Source organism: Taudactylus pleione, unplaced genomic scaffold (assembly GCF_031769625.1).
Source record: "Taudactylus pleione unplaced genomic scaffold, aTauple2 ptg000206l, whole genome shotgun sequence".
Taxonomy (NCBI): domain Eukaryota; kingdom Metazoa; phylum Chordata; class Amphibia; order Anura; family Myobatrachidae; genus Taudactylus; species Taudactylus pleione.
Genome location: NW_028284608.1, coordinates 11728040 through 11747361, shown reverse-complemented (window position 1 = coordinate 11747361; position 19322 = coordinate 11728040). Strand labels below are relative to the sequence as shown.

General features: G+C 43.8%; 1 protein-coding gene across 8 annotated transcripts in view; it reads right to left on the bottom strand.

The window, feature by feature from the left end:
* PLCB4 (phospholipase C beta 4) overlaps window positions 1-19322 on the bottom strand; it is a 335768-nt gene that overhangs the window by 8365 nt on the left and 308081 nt on the right. For 4 of the 8 annotated variants that reach the window (XM_088478044.1, XM_088478048.1, XM_088478051.1 and 1 more), the window contains 4 exons: window positions 11790-11965; window positions 8393-8494; window positions 7298-7355; window positions 3245-3379 (listed from right to left, as the gene is read on the bottom strand). In XM_088478044.1, the coding sequence (XP_088334170.1) occupies window positions 3245-3379; window positions 7298-7355; window positions 8393-8494; window positions 11790-11965 (471 nt within the window). The remainder of the gene's footprint in view (window positions 1-3244; window positions 3380-7297; window positions 7356-8392; window positions 8495-11789; window positions 11966-19322) is intronic. The other 4 variants (XM_088478046.1, XM_088478049.1, XM_088478047.1 and 1 more) reach the window with 2 other exon arrangements.

Here is a 19322-nt window from a genome sequence, read left to right as displayed (position 1 = left end):
CCGGGTTGGAACTCTGTTCCAACTCCGGGTCAGACCCGGAATTTCGGTGTAAAAGTGGTATAACAGGTCCTCTGTATCAAACCAATATATCCCAGGAGAGGGACAAATAAAAAAGTCGCTCATTAATGGTAATCGTACACAGGACAGTGCTTTGTCCCTCCCTTGCTTACTCCTGCTCTACATTATTGCTTCTATATGGTGTAAAGTGTGGAGCAGGGGAACGTCAGGGGCTGAGATTACCATACTGGCCAGGCTGTTTAGAATGTTAATCAAACCGGCTAATATGCTAAATAGTCTGTGGCCTGAGCCAATGAACCTTAATTTTTTAATTGCTATAGCCTTTGTATAGCCTGTAGTTAACCAAATAGGACTTGAGATGACGAGATCTTCGTCTAGCTACAGTATAAATTTATATTTGCTAATATATGAATTTAAGGTTACATAAAAAAACAGGATACATTCAGTTAAAATGTTTAATTTTTGTGATGTTAAAGTTGCTATAAAATTAACTTTCATTTGTATTCTGGTGTGAAAGCATATTGCAAGAATGTTTGTTTAATGAATACGGTCAAAATAGATTTATATATGTAATAAAATCTTTTATTATATTACTGTTTTGAACGGACACTTAGTAGCACACACACGTACGTGCATGTAACAGATAATATAAGTATTTAACCAAGCAACACAAAAAAAGTATTGTATAGCATATTCCTCACACACAATGGCAGGATACAATGTACATGATATTGTCTGATTGCAGTTCAGGTGCTCTTGCAATCTATAACTGTGCTATGGATGGTGCGACCTCTGAACTCTAAGTGCTCACTTCCTGGACAATGAACATTGTCTGTGCGACTATTTGGGAGAGGGGGAATGGTATACCATATTATTATTTTTATGTGTGGCTGGATTTCTTTTTTAACTAGACAGGCCTAATAAAGGCTTATAACCTTATGTTCTCCATATATTGTCAGTCCTTATTTATAAAAATTATCATGTTCCTTTTATATACCCAAACTAATCTAATAATTTCATTCAGTGTACTTTTTGAGGCATTGACAACAAACTTTACCACAAGTTAAGTTACCACTAGGAGCAGCCATGTTCCCTGTCATTTCTCTATTGCGAATGTGCAAATCTTTGGGAAAATGTCGGCCCTTAATATTTTTCCAGTAATTTCTCCAGAAACGTAAGTATAGTCTGGGGGGGGGGCAGGATGTGTGGTGTGGGCCCCCCTTGAACTGATGGGCCCATGTGCACCGCACACCCATTATGCATACGCCCAAGACTGAGGGCATTATACCAGGGCCGCAACTAGGGGGGGGGCGCTAGAGGTGCACGTGCACTGGGTGCCGGATAGCAGGGGGTGAAAAAAAGCTGACCCGCGGTGGCTTGAGGGCTTTAGATTCAGAAAACGGGCATTCAAAAATGGCCGCCACCAAAGAGGAGACAAATGCTAGAGGTCCTTACTGGACCTCTAGTGTTTGTCTCCTCCTTGGCGGTGGCCATTTTTGGATGGCCGTTTTCAGCAGATTCCATGCGGACTAGCCATCTGCATTGACTCTGCTGAAAACGGTTATCCAAAAATGGCCGCCGCCGAGGAGACTGATGCTAGAGGTCCTACTGGACCTCTAGTGTCTGTTAGGCCAGTGCAATGCGCACAGCGTTCCCGGCAACGGGAACGCTGGCGCTGCCGGGAGAATATGCTGAAAGCTGCATCTTCTCCCGTGAAACCCCCTGGCAACGAGCATAAACCCCCCTGGCAACGAGCATAAACCCCATGGCAACGAGCATAAACCACATGGCAATGAGCATAAACCCCATGGCAACGAGCATATAACCCCATGGCAACGAGCATATAACCCCTGGCAACGAGCATGGAACCCCTGGTAACGAGCATGGAAATGGTAATGAGCATAAAACCCCTGGCAACGAGCAGGTAATTTTAAAGTAATTAGAAACCTTACTGTGGGGTATAAAATGGTGTTGGGCAAATATGTAAGTGGCACTTTGGTAACAGGCATTACAGTGTGTGGCATAATGTGTAAAGGGCATTATGGTGTGTGGAATAATGTAAGTCACTATACCAGGTACGTCTGAGTAGTGCACTGCCTTATGGAGGAGCAAGGACAAAATCCAGGTACAGGAAGGGAGGGGGCGCAAAATTGCTGCCTTGCACCGGGTGGCAGATATCCTAGTTTCGGCCCTGATTAAACTGTTTCTGGAGCCTATTTACTGTCAGTGTGTCAGCGGACGTGTCCTGTATAGGCACGATATGCAGTCATATAGAACACATTCACACTGACCGACAATTTGCCCTTATTTATCAGTCCAGCAAAAACCCAACTTCTAAGTGGTGATTTACTCAGTCTCACGCTGCTGGCGAGAAGTTCCAGCAATATGTACATGAGCAGCTGTCCGCCGCGCATGTGCAGGTCTAGGTGACTGGAGAGTGAGCCGAACATCCCTCCACACAGGGAAAAACAATGTGCAAAGGCTATCAGGGGATCAAGCAAGCTTTCTAGAGATGGATAAATTGGAGAAGACCGCTGACCTAATTTGAAAAAAAATGGGGTCTGCAGTATTCATACGTTACTAATGCTGGCCATACACGCTACAATTATCGGGGCGATCAGCCTGATATCCGCGGATCGCCCCGATAATTGTAGCGTGTGTGTGCGGGCGACCGAGGGTTAAATATTGCTCGGTTGGACATCTCGGATTCTCCAGCATGCCTGTCCGATGCAATATTTAAAGGGTAAACTGTGTATGCCCAGCCGCAGCTGACAGACAGACATTTCCTGTGTTCCTTCCCATGGAAGGAACAGGGAAATGTCTCCTCCCCTGGGGGCGGAGCGCAGATGTCGGGCTAATACACTGTGAGTAATCTTGGACATCTGCGGCTGGCAGGCAGCGGCATTTTACCTGGACGTGTATGCCCAGCTTCAGCTATACACAATAAATATCTGTGATATCTCCAGTGTTCTGATTTTGATAAACTGCAGTGATTTTCTGGGGCAATATGTTTAATAAAAAAAGCCCTATAGTCTCATTAGACTCTCATTGACACTGGTAGTCGGCTCCATTGGGGACCGACTGCTACAGTTTTATCAGACTGACCACATGTAACCCAAAAGAAAAGGATTTAGAATAATATTTAAAAAAATCAGCGATCCAGTAAACAACTAAACCATGAATTCACCAAGCTGGATGGACGCAAAAACCTACTCTATGAACTTACAGGCTCTTGAGGACTGGAGTTGAGAATCCCTGCTCCGCTTACCAGTACCTGTTCATTCTGCTTCTCCAGGATTTCCAGGTGCTCCAGCTGTGCTTTCTTCAACTGGTCCATTTCCTTTGATTGTTTCATTGCCAGCTAAAAGAAAACAGAAAAAAACGTTAAATATCACTGCTGTTAATCGGGGGAACCAAAATTAAGGCTTTCATCGTTTTGTCATTTAACAACCGTTGTGTAGTCTGTTATTTTGTCGTTAGATGTGTCATAGAAAAAGACATTTCACTGAGCAGAGCAGTGACAGGCTGAAGTGGTTGTCATGGAAACGTAAAACCTATCCATTATCCTTCCCTCTCCGTCTATTCTTGTACTAGCTCAAGAGTTTGTGTTCATTTTAAGCACAATTGCATGTGTTCTTTATTCTGTAGTGCAGGCAGACCTAACGCCTCCAGAAGCAGTCCAGAGACGCCAGATATATATCTATGATGGCTACCAACACTGTTATAGGGGAGAGGTGCTGTCTATAGCCTAGGGGTCTGATGCAGAGCAAGTGCTACGCCAGTTTGTACAGAGCATCTTGGATTTATTTAGTTCTGCAATAGCTCAGATACTGAGCGCAGTCACAGGCTGGATTGCTGACCTGCATGCATCTATAACTTCCTATGACTCCCTACGGCTGGAGTGATGGGCTGAGGGATGGGGCGTTATAACAAAGGTCACGTACAGTATATGTGCAAATTCGGCCTGCGCAGAGCAGCGACGCCCACACTGATGATGAAGCCTTGGAGTGTACCAGGAGCATATGCTGCTAATGTAGAGATGAGCACATGTCTAAATGTATAGGCCTCTGCATATGGGACAAAATATACTTATTTTCCATGTTCTAATTGACGCCCATTGTTCCGACAATTCTGCTGCACACAGTTTCTGTATCACATGAGTATTTCAGCCGGAGCACACACGTTGCCTCTCAGAAGCTAGAGAAGCAGAGATTCTCTAATGTAAAAGTCACGAGTCAGACCCGGGATTTGGAACATGGGGCCTGATTCACTACTGATTGCTATTGCGATCGCGGCTGCGATTACGCATGCAGTCCTGCTGCGAGAATATGCTAAAGACTGCTATTGCAATGCCGTCGCACAGCCAGCATAGAGACGCCAACTACCTCCCACTACCGCTATCTCACATCTGTAATACCATGTGGTCCTGCGTATACATCGGAAACATCGAGTAACATCGGCCCCTCAAATACAATTACAACAGGTCTGACCTTACCCAGAAATTACTAACCTCGTCGCACGCAGCGAGTACACAAGCTGAGTATGCCGTCGCAGTGGCTAATTTATGCACATCCAAGTAGCGGTGTTCAAACGGACAGGCACGCCTGCAGTTCTCCAACCACTTCCCCGTCACCACCCCCAAACGCTCACTGCCTGTCACTCGCTCTGCGATGGATTCCTATCTGTGTAGGTGATCGCAATGCTAACTCATGCACGGGCCCTGCGGTACATACGCATGCACAGTACGCACCATCGGTCGATCTGTGTACGCTGTTGCAGTTGCGATCTGTGATGAATCAGGCCCATGGTTCCAAACTGTGTCAGACCCGGGACAGCCCCTTTCACACTGTGGCACTGACACAGGTTATTACGGGGTCGGCGCCGTTCACACTGCACCCGTGTGCAGTGGAACTCTTAAGGCGGCACTTGGAGATTGCATCATCTCCAAGAGCCGATCAACCCATGCTGGAAACGGGGCCCGAGTTGGATGACCCGGGATACCCGTATTCACTGAGCCATAACCAGGTCCTTCCCGGGTAAAACCCTGCAATAACCCCATATTCTGAGGTCAATGGAAAAGGGTGGAACACAGTGGGCCATGGAAACACAGCACACAACTTCCCAGCACTGCACTCACTTCAGAGAGGACTAAACAAAAATAAAGTTTTTAATAACCAAGATGAAAGGTGTGACGACGTATATGAACACCCTCCATCACAAACAGTAAAGAACCATCATAATGGATAAGGATAAGCAAAAACCTAAAGGAAAAATAAAAAATTAAACAGTAGGATCATTAAATTGCAAACTCACAATGACTTGTTATGTACATCAACTATGAAGTTAGTACATAGCATTTATATTATTAAGGAGACTAACATCCTGCTTGCCTGCTATAGGGTTGCTTGACATAGTATTAAAAAAGATGTGGAACTTCTAAAAACTTGTAATCAAGGCTTAATCAATGGTCCAAGAAATATCTTTCCAACAAAACATCAACGATGGTGGTGTCTATATGCTTTTAGAAATATTCGAATTTGATAGTGAGTTTTCTTAGCTATGTATTATATATTATTGATACCCTTTGGTTTGCTTTCCAAAAGTGAAAAGGGGTCACATACATATTTGCCTCAGTGAGCACTGGCACACCCGGATCTGACAATATTCCCTATTTCAGTGTTTCCCTGTGTCTCCTTCATATGGAATACATTTACTGGAAATCAAAAGCATTTGCCAAAATATTACACATTTGTTATACTTCTCATAACGATCAACTTGAACTAGAAAGGGGATTCTATTTTGGAATTGTTTTTCCTACCTGTTTGCCACTTCCAGGAAGAAGTAATAACTAAAATGAGTACGTAGAGCTATTTGATCAAGCGGAATCTGACATACAGGCGCCTCTCTCACTCTCTTCGGTGACACTCAGCAAAGGCATTGAGAGCCTTATGGTAAATTCAGTGTAATACGTACAGTAGTTTTCTTGATGCTATACGAACATTGCTATTCTTAAAGCTACATTGGCCAAAACCAATCTCCTTAACCTACTATAAAGACTATTGAATCTGTCCTTCTGCTGAGAATTCCATAGACTCAGACAAGTAGCAAAAGCAAATGAGTGTAAAAAGGACAATAAAAGCGTAAGGTATCAGGCAGAGCAACCAGAGGCGAGACTGACCAATAGAGAGGTTGCCCAAAGCAAACCAATAAGCTTCTAGTAGAAACCTTCTATCTATCATTTTATTGGATGTACTGTACTTGATAAATGCTACCTTAAAGCTGATTGGTTGCTATGGGCAACTTCACTGGTCAATTTCTCCACCCTTTACTCTACTTAATACATCTGGCCTTAGTTACAGAATAAAAACAAGCTGATATTCAGCAGGAATCTAGCAGGATACATTGGTAACTACTATATCAGGGACTTTTAGCTCGCAAGGAGAGATCCAAGTTAATATTCAGTAATGAATGTACTTCTGCAATACTTTAACAAATTACAAGGATCATGGGAAAATCTGGAAATGCTTTTTATGTGCGCAGGTGTGCTTTTCCCATTAGCGCATTTCAAGCTGCATGGAACCATCTCCGCATTTTTTACGAGGAACGATTGTGAAAAATGGTATATGGGATAAGGTGCTGTAACCCCTAGCAACCACTGAAATTCCATGTGACAATTTTAGGGGGAATACAATTCTCAGCGAAGTGCCGATGCACATCGGCTGCATACATTCCCAGGAATTACAGTAGCCTAGCATTACTGATTTTGTTATGCACCTCTATGGGGGGCGAGGGAAAATTGGCCATATTTATGGCCATGTGATGCCGGTATTCCAACCGCCACCGATGAAACTTCAAGAACATCTCTCGGAAATGAATTCTTCTCTTATACTTGAGTATAGAAAATGATAGCAAATGTGTGATTGGATGCACCAGTTCTCATAAAAAGGGAGATGTTTCACACCTTCGAGAGAGATACAGTTGAGAAGTTGCCCATAGCAACCAATCAGCTACTAGCTATCACTTATCTAGCACCATCTATGAAATGACAGTTAGAACCTGACTGGTTGCTATGGACAATATATCTGGTTGCTATGGTTTAATACATCTCCCCCAAAGACCTTTGTAAACGTATACTGTATCTTCTGCAGGTTCTGTACCACCCAGCTGCATATAAAGTGTAGGTGTAGGAGGAATGAGCTACAAGATGGCTCAAGTGATGCAGAGGCAGCACAACATGACTCTCCCATGCAGGGGAGGACTGTGACTCACTCCTACTTACTCTTTTCCTCTCTTCCAGGAATTTCTTTGTGTTGCTGCTGTTTAATTCCCTCACTCGCCTGCAAAATATAACAAGAAAATGAATTCCGGAGGCAAAAGGCACATCGTAGTAACACAATGAGGCATGCTGCATAACCATTACCAGCAGTGCTACAATGCCTCTGTGATACACTCTGGCAAATGCTGGTATGGGTCGTGCAGGGTGTTTGCGGTATCAGTCTTGGCTGTATACATTATATAACACTGCAGGGGGAGAGACTTGCTATACAAAACTGCACATCAGAACCACAGCTGTTACCCATAGCATGGGCATGTGTGTTTTACCATATGCTATACACTCGTGTGTGCAATTGTATATTAGGAAATTTAGACTGTAAGCTCCAATGAGGCAGAGACTGATATGAATGACATATATTCTCTTTACAGTGCTACATAACCTGATGACTTTATATGTATAAATACTAATTATAGAACAAATGCTTCGTACTAGGGATGGGATATGCACCTTCCCAGTTGCCCCCATAGAAAGATTAGGAACACTCAAGGTGCCATATTATCTGCTGTATGGATTGTAAAACTGACCCCCTGATGAATATTCCGAGGTCACCACTCTAATCAGCCAATTTAGTTGTTTAATGTCACTGCTCTGTGTGTGGGCCAGACAGTATTGTTCTGTCCAATCAAAACTGGTTCAATCAGATATGAATTGATGTGAAAGCAAATGTGGCAGCCACAGATCTAATCATCCTTCTTTCTCTCTGTGGCAAACATAACATTAATTAATTGCATTTTCTGGTCTTATCACAACTTGTCATGTAGAAGACACAGACGTAACCAAATGTAATATTCCAAAAATTCCATTACGTGGTTTAAGTTATATAACTGGAGTGGATGCCGGCAGACATATATATATATATATATATATATACATATAATGCATTACACTCTAATATTTTTGTTTTTCTGATCTTTAGGTCACCGAACATCAACTGCAATTCAATTATGACCAAAATTTTAGCTTGCAAGGATATGAACCAATATCCTCCAAAAGCAACCCATCATCTGTGTCCTGCTGTTTATAGATGAAAGCTTGTACCTTTCACGTTCAGCTTTATTTTTGATAGATTTATCGTGGCTTATGGCTTTGCTGTTCTCCATGGATATTTTAGCTTGATTCGCCCTCATCTCCTTGCTCTCTCTGTGAATAAACAAGCACACAGCATTTAGGAGACAAAAAGATATCCAGTAAAAGCCATACTCTACAACAGACCTGGCCTACCAGTAGCTCGTAGTGTTTTCACCAGTAGACTGAGACCAACTTAACAACCCCTAACCACTAACAAACCAATGACGGCTTCTGGGGCTTCAGAAGGGATCGGTATGGCATACCACCGGATGCATGTCCGGTGGTTCAAATCCCGACGCTAGAGGACCGGCAGTGAAGATCCCGACAGGTAAGTATTTACTAACCTAACCCCCCCTAACCCTCCCTTATGGGTGTCTAACCCTAACCTCCGGCCCGAGGGTGCCTAACCCTAACACCCCCTTCCCCTAGCCTAACCCTCCCAAGGGGTGCCTAACCCTAAGTCCCCCCCGGGATCCCCTAACCCACCCCCCCTGCGGCTCCCAGCTTAGGTAAAATGACGCCTGTCATTAGACCCCTGCCGGGATTAGACAGTCGGGAAGCCGGCGGTCGGCATTTCGACCGTCAGCTTCCTAACTGCATCCCCTTCAGAAGCCCAGTCTCCAGTGGTGTAGCACGTAGGTGACATCATGAAGTCACCTGTGCGCTGTGAGGAGCCTATGAAACCGCTCTGCAGATCAGTGGCAGGGGATTATGCAATAGGTTCTGGTTTCAAAGAGCCACCTGTTTTTCTGCGAGATTGCGTTTAAAAAAGCAACCAGTTAGAAGGCTGAACCAACCTTATAGCGAATGGCAGCAGTCAGCCCAGCAGTCACAGAGCGGTTAACCCATGCGGTCACAGAGCAAGAATGAAGACTTGTCAGGTAAGTCAAGTGTTCTTGGTTCATAATTATTGGGTTATTATTTGAGGTGGAAATTATTATTGGTGCTATTTGTAAATAATAGCACCCATAAAAATGCACACATCAAATAAAAACAATGCACACATAAAAAAATTGCCCTAATAATGCCCACAATTAGGCTGATTCAGCAGAGGACGGCATTGCAAACCCCCATAAGCAGCCCCCCGTTTTCTGGGAATGCCGTCTGTCCCCGCCCCCGCACCACCCCATAAACGCCTCTGCCTGCCAGTTAGGTAGAGCATAGCAGGGGCTGCCTGCAATCACGCAGGATCCATTCTGCACATTCACAGAACGAGTCTTGCGCCGATAATCGATAATCTGTGCCGATTTGGAGCTAAAGTGGTTTTTACATTGAAATTTTAGCATGTTGATTTTACCATAAGTATGTGAGACTGGAACACATACGATATATACATTTAAGACCCCTCCAATCATGCCCGAACAGTTTATTTGCGGAACTATCAACACTTAATCCTAAATATGCGTTCCAGGAGATTGGAACGCATTTTGGAACTTGCTGTATGTGACATACCAGCAATAGTAATTAGACTTCCAGCTTGCGTTCCACTGAAATGGAACGCGATCCTGGTAGGTCCGGTACGTGACGCACTTCCGGTGAGGTGCACGATCATCACTTTGGATCTCCCCACGGGCTGTGTGCCAAACCACTGTTCCCAGGGTTGGCGCATATAGCTCCGTTAGAGGGGATTTTGATACACTATATTTAATTAGTTTGAAAACATTCTCATTCACCGGATAACGGGATTGACATCACATCCGGTTGGATCATGTAACCGGAGTAATGTAAAATAGCTCCAGTATAATAGACAGGTAAGGTGCACCTCTCATTGGACCTTGAGAAAGATTACAGATCAAACGTGTTGGTTGTGAGAGGCATACTGCACCATTAGGAGGACATTGGGGGCAGTGAAATATCGCACTTCCAGTAAGGTACTTGGGTATATTTTTGGAGGCTGTTCCGGATGGTTCTTTTTGAAACTATATCCTTGATAACAGCTGTACCTGGAAAATTTGATTTTTCCCCTCCCTCTGGACTGTGTGCATATATTTTATGTCTTTATTTTTGACCGTGTGTGTTATTTGTGTATTTATATTAAATACTGAAAATCAGTTGCTGGCTTATATTGGATGCACACTGAGGATCTTTGGATGAAACCTTGACGTGCTTTATTTGCACTTGTTACAAGTGAGTTGGGTGCATGTTCAACATTTCTCTCTACTGTATAAGTGAGTAGGGTACGTCTAACCCTTTTCTCTGGCCTTATGTTGAAGTTTTACACTATGTCTGAGATGATTTAAAAAAAGATACCTTTTTAGGATTTCTACCATAATGACTATGGCCCTCATTCACAGGCGGTCGGAGGATGCAAGCGGTCGCTCAGAAACTGGGCGGCCGCTTGCATCCTGACCGGCCGCCTCTGTTTCGGTCGTTAGGCTGTGGGTTAACACCCACAGCTCTATTACCGCTAGGGTGATGGTCGCGATGGTCATTGATAGGGTAGGGTCTCACTTGTCGTAAGCCCCGGAGAGCTTCTGGCTCTGTCAGAGCCGGAAGCTCTCCACTGACATCACTAGTGATGTCAGTGGGGCCTCCCCCAAACGGCAGGCGTTCCCATGGGAACGCCTCCGTTTGGGCTACCACCCCCCCGGCCCGCCTTCCAAACGGGCGAGCTGTCAATCAACATCGACAGCTCGCCCCCTTTGGAAAGAGACCCGCTACGACCGGCGCTGTCGGTCGTAGCGAGTCTCACGCATGCGCACGAAGGAGCCGGCTCCCTCGTGCTCATGTGCACTAGACAAACATCGAGGCAGCCGTGCGGACGTAGACTGTACGGCCGCCTCTGAATAAAGCCCTATATGTGAGTGTGGTACGTCGCTATATCTTAGAAAATCATAGAGAAAAAAAATTAATTTTCCACAAGAGTTTTTGTGTATGATAATATATATGAACTTTGGAAACAATTCTACACAGATGTGCTTTTAGTCCCTTCTTCTATTTTATGTATACGCATTGTCTGAAGAGGAAACGTCTTAAGAAAGTGACAAGCTAAAAAGGACTTTTATGAGTATATATTATTTATATTATAAACGCTCTAAGAACACTATATTTCAAACTGTATATGTCTAATTTTCTTGTATTTGGGCAAGACAAGGTAGAATTTTTTGGAGCTGCTATTATTAGATTTGCGCCCCATTTGTTCCAATAACTTCTCTTTAGTACCTATCTGTAATAGCTTGCCAGCAAGAATTTAAAATTGAGCATTACATGCTATAATAAACAAATATGATAGCAAAGCAGGTAGGAACTGGGGGCCACAAGTGCAGGCTCGGGGGGCCATCATTTGTCCATCACTGAGCTAACCTCTAAGTAGTTGGAGGTTTTAAATGGCACAATGATAGGACGGCAAATGGTTACGTTTACTCACCGGTCATGGGAGAGTTTCAGCTGCTGAGTCTGTTGTTCCTGGACAGAGATCAGGAGTTTTTTGAGGAGGTCACACTGCTGACTTATATGTAGGTCTCGAAGTTCCTGCTCTTCGGCGCTCTGGGTGCTAATTAAGTCTGACCACTCTTTTGTATGCTGAGCCACCATATCTTTCACCTAGTGAGAAAGAAATGCACTGTCCAGTTAATCATACGCAGCTTTTTCTTGGACCTCGTGGCAGGAGGTTGTGGCCGCTGGCAGGACTGGCCGCGCTGATTGCTGTTCCCAAACATGTTTTCAGTGTTTTTTGCGACTACCTTTGTTGCTACGAAAAATGAAAAGTTATTTTATTGTCCGTTTAGTGCGATAAAGTCAGCACATTTCTATATAAAATAATAACAGGGAAAAAACACACAACAATAGATCAAAGCCAGCTGCTTCAGGCAAACATGAAATATATTTATTTTTGAGTATTTCAGCAACGTAAAATACAAACCTGCTCCAACAAATCTGTATATCCATGATGACGCTAGACGTCCGCTTGAGTCCAAGCCTATGAGCCTAACGAAAATGAGTAACTCCCATGAAATGACTGGAGTGGCCAAATTACTACCTGGTCTACAAGAAGCAAGAGCCAAATATTTCGGCAGAGATACTTTAGGGCTCACTGTCCGCCCATTCATTTGAGAGCTGCTATTGATTTCGTCAACAATCCATAAACTAGAATCTTAATTTATACTTACCTTAGGCCTCAGAGCAGAGCCCTGAATTTGGGCCCCCCTGTCTGCTGTAATAATCAAACTGTGTCAATCATCAGAGGAGTGACCTCAACACTGACTAAGGGGTCTATTTACTAAGCGGTGTTAGGAGACAGAGTGAAAAGTGATAAGAAAGTGATAAGGTGCCAGCCAATCAGCTCCCAACTGTCATCTCACAGGCTGTGTTTAAAAAATGACAGTTGGGAGCCGAATGGCTAGCACCTTATCACTTTCTTATCACTTTTCACTCTCCTAACACTGCTTAGTAAATAGACTCCTTAGCCCTTTACACCTGGGGCTAAATGTAATAGACTGCGAGCCAGCACCGCTGCGAGAATACAGGCGAATATGCCCGCATAAAAACACAACAGGAAAAAACTTTCTATTACCCCACAATGGCGGCACTAATTACAGCTTATTGACTATTAGCAAAAAAACCCCATCTCAACAATTGGCCTAAACTATAATTACACTGACTAAAAAAAACAAGCTGCACAACAAATATTATTTTAAGAATAAAGTTATCATTTTGTCCGTAGAGATATTATTACAGGAACAGGCCAAATACTTTCCATTAATGACATATTAAACATTGAAATGAATAACTACTGTATGCCAGCTGAGCCCCACTCATGACACCCACACTCACTGCTCTGAGTTCCGTATGAACAGCCTGGGCTACAGCAGGAAGTGTTCAGCCAATAATTTTGTAACCAAATGTGCATTATCTGCTACTTTATAACATTAATGTAAAGGATAATAAATCATTTCTCTACCAAGCCTTAAGAATGCATCCAATCCCAGATCAATGCAAGACCCTGGTCTGACAGTGCAGAAGTCCAGGTCCCTCATACAACTTTGTAATTCGATAGACATTTTCATACATTTTCCCCAATATTTACCTCACTAACTGAAATATGACGGGATGTCGGTAAAGGGGATCGGTATGAAATATCGCCGGACACATGTTCGAATCCCAACGCTGGAACACCGGCAGTGAAGATCCCGACAGGTAAGAATTTTCTATATTCACTAACCTAACCCCCCCTAACCCTCCCTTAGGGGTGCCTAACCCTAACCTCCCCCCCAAGTGCCTAACCCTAACCCCGCCTTCTCCGCAGCCTAAACCTAAGTCTCCAGGGGGGTTAGCTGTGCGGCGATGGAGCGGGGGTCAGGGGGGGGTTTCTAGGTACTCAGAAACCCCCCCTGCATGCGCGTATGGGTGCCTAACCTAACCTCCCTCCCCCTAGCCTAACCCTCCCAGGTGGCGGATGCCTAACCTAAGTCTCCCCCGGGAGACCTTAACTTAACCCTTCCTCCCCCGCGGCTGTCCGCGCCCGCCGCCCGGCATACCTTTGATCGGTATGCCGGGCGTCGGTCTCCCAGCGTAGCTAAAATGACAGGCGTTGGGATCTCGACGCCTGTCATTAGACCCCTGTCGGGATTAGACAGTCGGGAAGCTGGTAAAGTATATGTTAGTATGAAAAAAAATCATTTTGATAAGGTGATAAGTGCTGAGAGGAAAACAATGCCGGTATAACAGGCTAAAGTTCTTGTCCTCAGAGCACAGATTTTAGAAAGAGAAATCAATGCAGGTAAAATAAAACTTATCATTGGTTAAAAATATCTAAATCTTGTACAGTATATGGTGCCGGAATAGACAATATTGTGAACGCTAAAGAAATAGATCATATCTAGACAAGCCAATATGCCTATGACAAAACTATATCGCAAAGGGGACATTGGTTTAAAAAGTTCTCTCCCAGATGTGCAATTCACTATTGCACATGAAATAAATGGCGTATATGCGAAACCGTGCACAATATCGCCTATCACAGTCAGTGGCTGCATCATATTATCAGATTATGGCCCGTATTCAATTTGAGCTGAGCCGCGATACTTTTTCGCCTCCCAGACTTTTCACCTACATCGTGTATTTTGCAGGTGGAAAAGTATCGCGCACGTGTGCCCGCTTATCGCCGTAATAAATTTGAAAGTAGGCGAAAACGGGACCCGGCAAAACTTCAACAGGCGGAAAGTACTGTCAGTTTTGGAGAAATCAGCCTGACACCCCCCAAAAGATGCTCTGACATGGGGGTTCTCTATGGTACCCCCCGATTTAGCTTGCTGAAGGTATTTGGTGTTTTTAAAGGGGCTCAATAGCTGCTAAATAGCATTTTTGTATAAGTAGTGAAGAATAGTATTCAGAAGGTTTTTTTTTTTTTTAAATAATTTATCCCAGCAAATTTGGGGTACTTGAAAATGGGGGTCAGCATATTTTAAAGTTGCTAAAGTTAAGTTGAAAAAATCATGTAAAACCCACCTGCCGCAAGCACCTTCAATGAAAAAAACACTTGGGGCATACTTGGGGAACCCCCAGAGTCGAGTTCGCTAGTTTTTATCTTTGTCCCCCATTTTTTTTTTTCGCCCCAAAAATCAAAGTGATTTTTTAGGGTGTCCTTAAGTGTTTGTTTACAAAATTTTTGACACAGTTTACCTTTGGAGAGTGTCTGAAGGCTGCACGGGGGTTCCCGCAACGTTGCACCCCAAAACCCCAATTCTGCACTTTTTTCCGCCTGCTATTCATAGGCGAAACTTTTCCGCCTATTACACTGCATCGACTTTCCGCCTACGCGTAAAGTCTTTCAAATTGAATACGGAGTAAAATCAAAACATGCGAAAATGACGTCATCTGCGAAAAGCTTCCACCAAAAACGGCTTTTCGCCCTAAATTGGCACATGCTTTATGACGTGTGAACAAACAATCCAAATTTATTGCTACATCCATATATTGGTGCACAAATTAACATTATGGGGCCGATTCAATTAGCCACGTTAGCCGAAAATTGTTTAATGCAGTTTAAAAACCTGCGGCTGTGACTTTTTGCTATTCAGTAAGAAATATGCGTTAAGTTCACACGGGTCTCAATGGAGCTGATGCAGATTTTAGTTTGTGGCTCCAAAGTAAGTGAAAAGTAGGGAAACATCCTTATTTTAAGGCAAAAATGTTGGGACACCGGGCCTGATTCAGACCCGCTTGCAAGCGCTATGTGCTTGCGAGTGGGTCGATGTTAGGCCACTGCGCATGCGCACGCCGGAGCCGGCTCCGACATGCGCATGCGCGAGACCCGGCTAGCGACGGGCGCTCCGACGCTCCGGGTCTCGCGCCAAAAGGGGACGGCTATCGATTTTGATCGACAGCTCGCACCGTTTTGGAGGCGTGGCTTCACAAACGGAGGCGTTCCCATGCGAACGCCTGCCTTTTGTGGGCGGCCCCACTGACATCACCAGTGATGTCAGTGAGAGAGCTCTCTGGGGCTTGCGGCCACGAGACCCTACCACAAGGGTCTCGTCGCAAGCCCAATGGTCGCGATGCTCGCAAAAGCTGTGGAGGCCGCTCCAAAAAAACCCCAAAAAACGCCCTAATTCAGAGCGAGCTCTCTTTCAGAGCATCTGGCTGTGAATCAGGCCCACAGTGCAGTACCTCTGGGACACCCCTCTGAATGAATAATAATGTACTTAGGGGGGTTTTAAATTGAAAAATATGAGCAATAAAGACGTGTCATTTTTCAGGTGATGGGTAAATGATGTGGCACATGTATGTTGGGGTGCTGTATTGATCGAAAAGGGTTTTTTGAACTAGCAGATTGGAGTTATAATTGTTTTTCCCCCAAAATTTTGCAACTTGTATATAATAATTATTGTCACTATAGAGGCACTTTAATACACCCTAAAATACTCTAGAACAGTGGTTCCCAAACTTTTTTGAATCACGGCGCCCTAGAGTATCAGCATTACTTTCCCGGCACCCCTATGCCAAACGTATGTTATTGAGAAATTCATAAAAAAATGTAGTAAAGTGAAGTAAATTGTGCTTACCTATGTTCCTTAGGTACAGTTATGTGGTGGGGGACAGGTCTGCACTTCTGTTTGTCTACATATTTACATTACATTGACCATAAATAATTTGATTTGGTGCTGGACCACCAACCTGAGGCACCCTGCAAGTATCCCGAGGCACCCCAGGGCGCCACGACGCACAGTTTGGGAACCACTGCTCTAAACACTTTTATTTGCTGAATAATTAAACATTACCATGTTTTCCACCTTAACATCTGCACTTTGACTGAAAGCTGATCTGGGTGTCCTGTCAAATCTAGATACCTATCTCCTGAATGTACGTATTTCTTAAATGGACACACACTGGCATTTTGTTGGCAGGAACAATTAAGATAGAATGGACATGGGGGGCGTGGCCAAGACGGGCATGGAGTAGCATGCACATTGGCAAGCTCTCTAGCCCTTTCATCTGTAACGATATCCCGCTCTCAGCTACGGCAGGTATCATTCTCTGCCCAAAAGTTTCCAATTATGCACATCCTGTCTGTTTCATTTGTTGGTGATTTGGGGCCAAAATACACTATAATTTAGTATAAGTAATTAAGGTTTCCAAAATAACTACATGTAAGGCAATTTAAGTGTGATTGTAACAAAATGAGGAGCAACTGGTATTTTAGCTGTGATTTCCATTGAAGTATTTAGGAACTGTATAATGATTTATATTCTAGACACAGCACTTTCAGGCCCTTTCTATAAATGAAGTTAATTTGACATACATTTAAGTATGCATGTAGTGTTGGTGACATTTAATATATGCAGACGGAACAGCAGGAAATCAGCGGAGGTGTGGAAGGTTAATTCACTAACGGATTTAGAAAATGTCTCGTACACAGAAGAAGGCATAATTAATATAATATGGGGCCAAGGATCAAATAGGACTGAGGATTAAAATAGAATAGTGCGCCAGGAGCCGATCAGATGTTATCTATTGTAAAATACTTTGCTATTAGAGCAAACATGTACATATATATATATATATATATATATATATAAAATACACACACCCTGCCTTACCCCTCTCATAATATACAGTATACACATGTACAGTATAGACCTCTTCTGGTGTATGAATGATCTTTATTGTATCAATCGTCAAAAAAAAAGCATAGGCTAACACTACATTTGCTTAAAAATTAGGTTACTATATTACTATAAATTTGGGACATATAAATGTAAAAATAAGTGGAGTGTCCTTTTAATGCATGGTGATTAAGACAATGATTCACATCACAATAATTGTACTAGAAAATTGTGCAATGATAAATGTAAACTTCAATTATAAATGATGGGTTAGACCTGCGCTCTGCTGTATGGGCAGGTGGGATGTGAGATGTATTGTTTGTGTCGGGAACAAGACACAGACAGACACAAAATCACAACCAAAACACAACCCCCGAACAGGGAGACCACAAGGACGCAGCACCGACCCCCCAGATACACCCATCTACAAGAAATTAGAACTTACCTACCAACAATATATGTCCAAAGTCCACAAGAACCACAACCCGACAAACACCCAACCTACACACATAGACTACACAGACGTCCAGGAACTAGACTCCGACATAGACACATCCTTCAGCATACACGAGATAGAAGACCCATCGGACTCTGAACAATACGAAGACCTAGCCAGAAACTCCCTGAGACAAGGGTGGGTCAACACTCTCAGAGACACCTCTGCACTCACCACCACACAGGACAATCCAAAACACACACTATCAACACACCTCACCACCACCTCACCACCAGCAAGATGTACACCCACAAACACAGAAGAACAATGGTCCAATCATTTTTTAGATTTGGAGTCAGGCAGCCGCACCTGCCTATAACCATCACTAATCATACACCCACACAGCATAAAGTGAAAACTAGACCAACGAGACGTGGATGCAGAGGCGGACACCCGACCAGATCCCAAACACCCACCGACCCCCCAACACCCGACAACAATGGCATCTTCAACCTCAGCTCACGCATCCTCACACCAAAAGACATCATTCTCCTCAACAAAGGCCTCAAGTTCGCACCCAACAACCACCTTAACAAATTCGAAACCTACCTAGACATCAACAGATTTGTCCGCAAACTAACCTTAAAAAAGTACTTCCTATCCAACAAAACCACCTCAGAAACCAACCCTGACAAATTCAAGCACACAACACTAAGACCACCTTCCAAATTCTTCCCCAGCCATCTTAAAGGACATTTCATCAACACCTTCGAACACATGGTAACGGAAGACATGAACAAACTTGACACCCGAATCAAACACCGCAACCCTAACCTCACGGCAGGCGAACGCAGTGCACTCAAAGAACTCAAAACTGACACCAACCTCATAATTAAACCAGCTGATAAGGGAGGGGGAATAGTACTCTTGAACAAAACCGATTACATCACAGAATCCCTACGCATACTACAAGACACAAACACATACGAGACCCTTAGGACAGATCCCACACATAACTTTAACATGACACTCAAACACATACTCCAAAACGGACTAGACAAAGGTATCTTGAACACGAATACAACTTCATATACAACTCCAACCCCATCATTCCAGTTTTCTACTATCTCCCGAAAATACACAAAAGCATCACCAATCCACCAGGCAGACCAATCATATCCGGCATCAATTCCATATCAAGCAACCTCTCACAATACATTGACCATTTCCTGCAACCACACGTCAAACGCCAACGATCACACCTCCAGGACACCACCCATGTACTCAAAATCCTCGACAACATAACATGGGGTGATGACCACTGGCTGGTCACCAGCGATGTTACATCACTCTACACTGTAATCAATCACACACAAGGACTCGACAGCATCAACGAACACCTCAAACACGATGATTCACT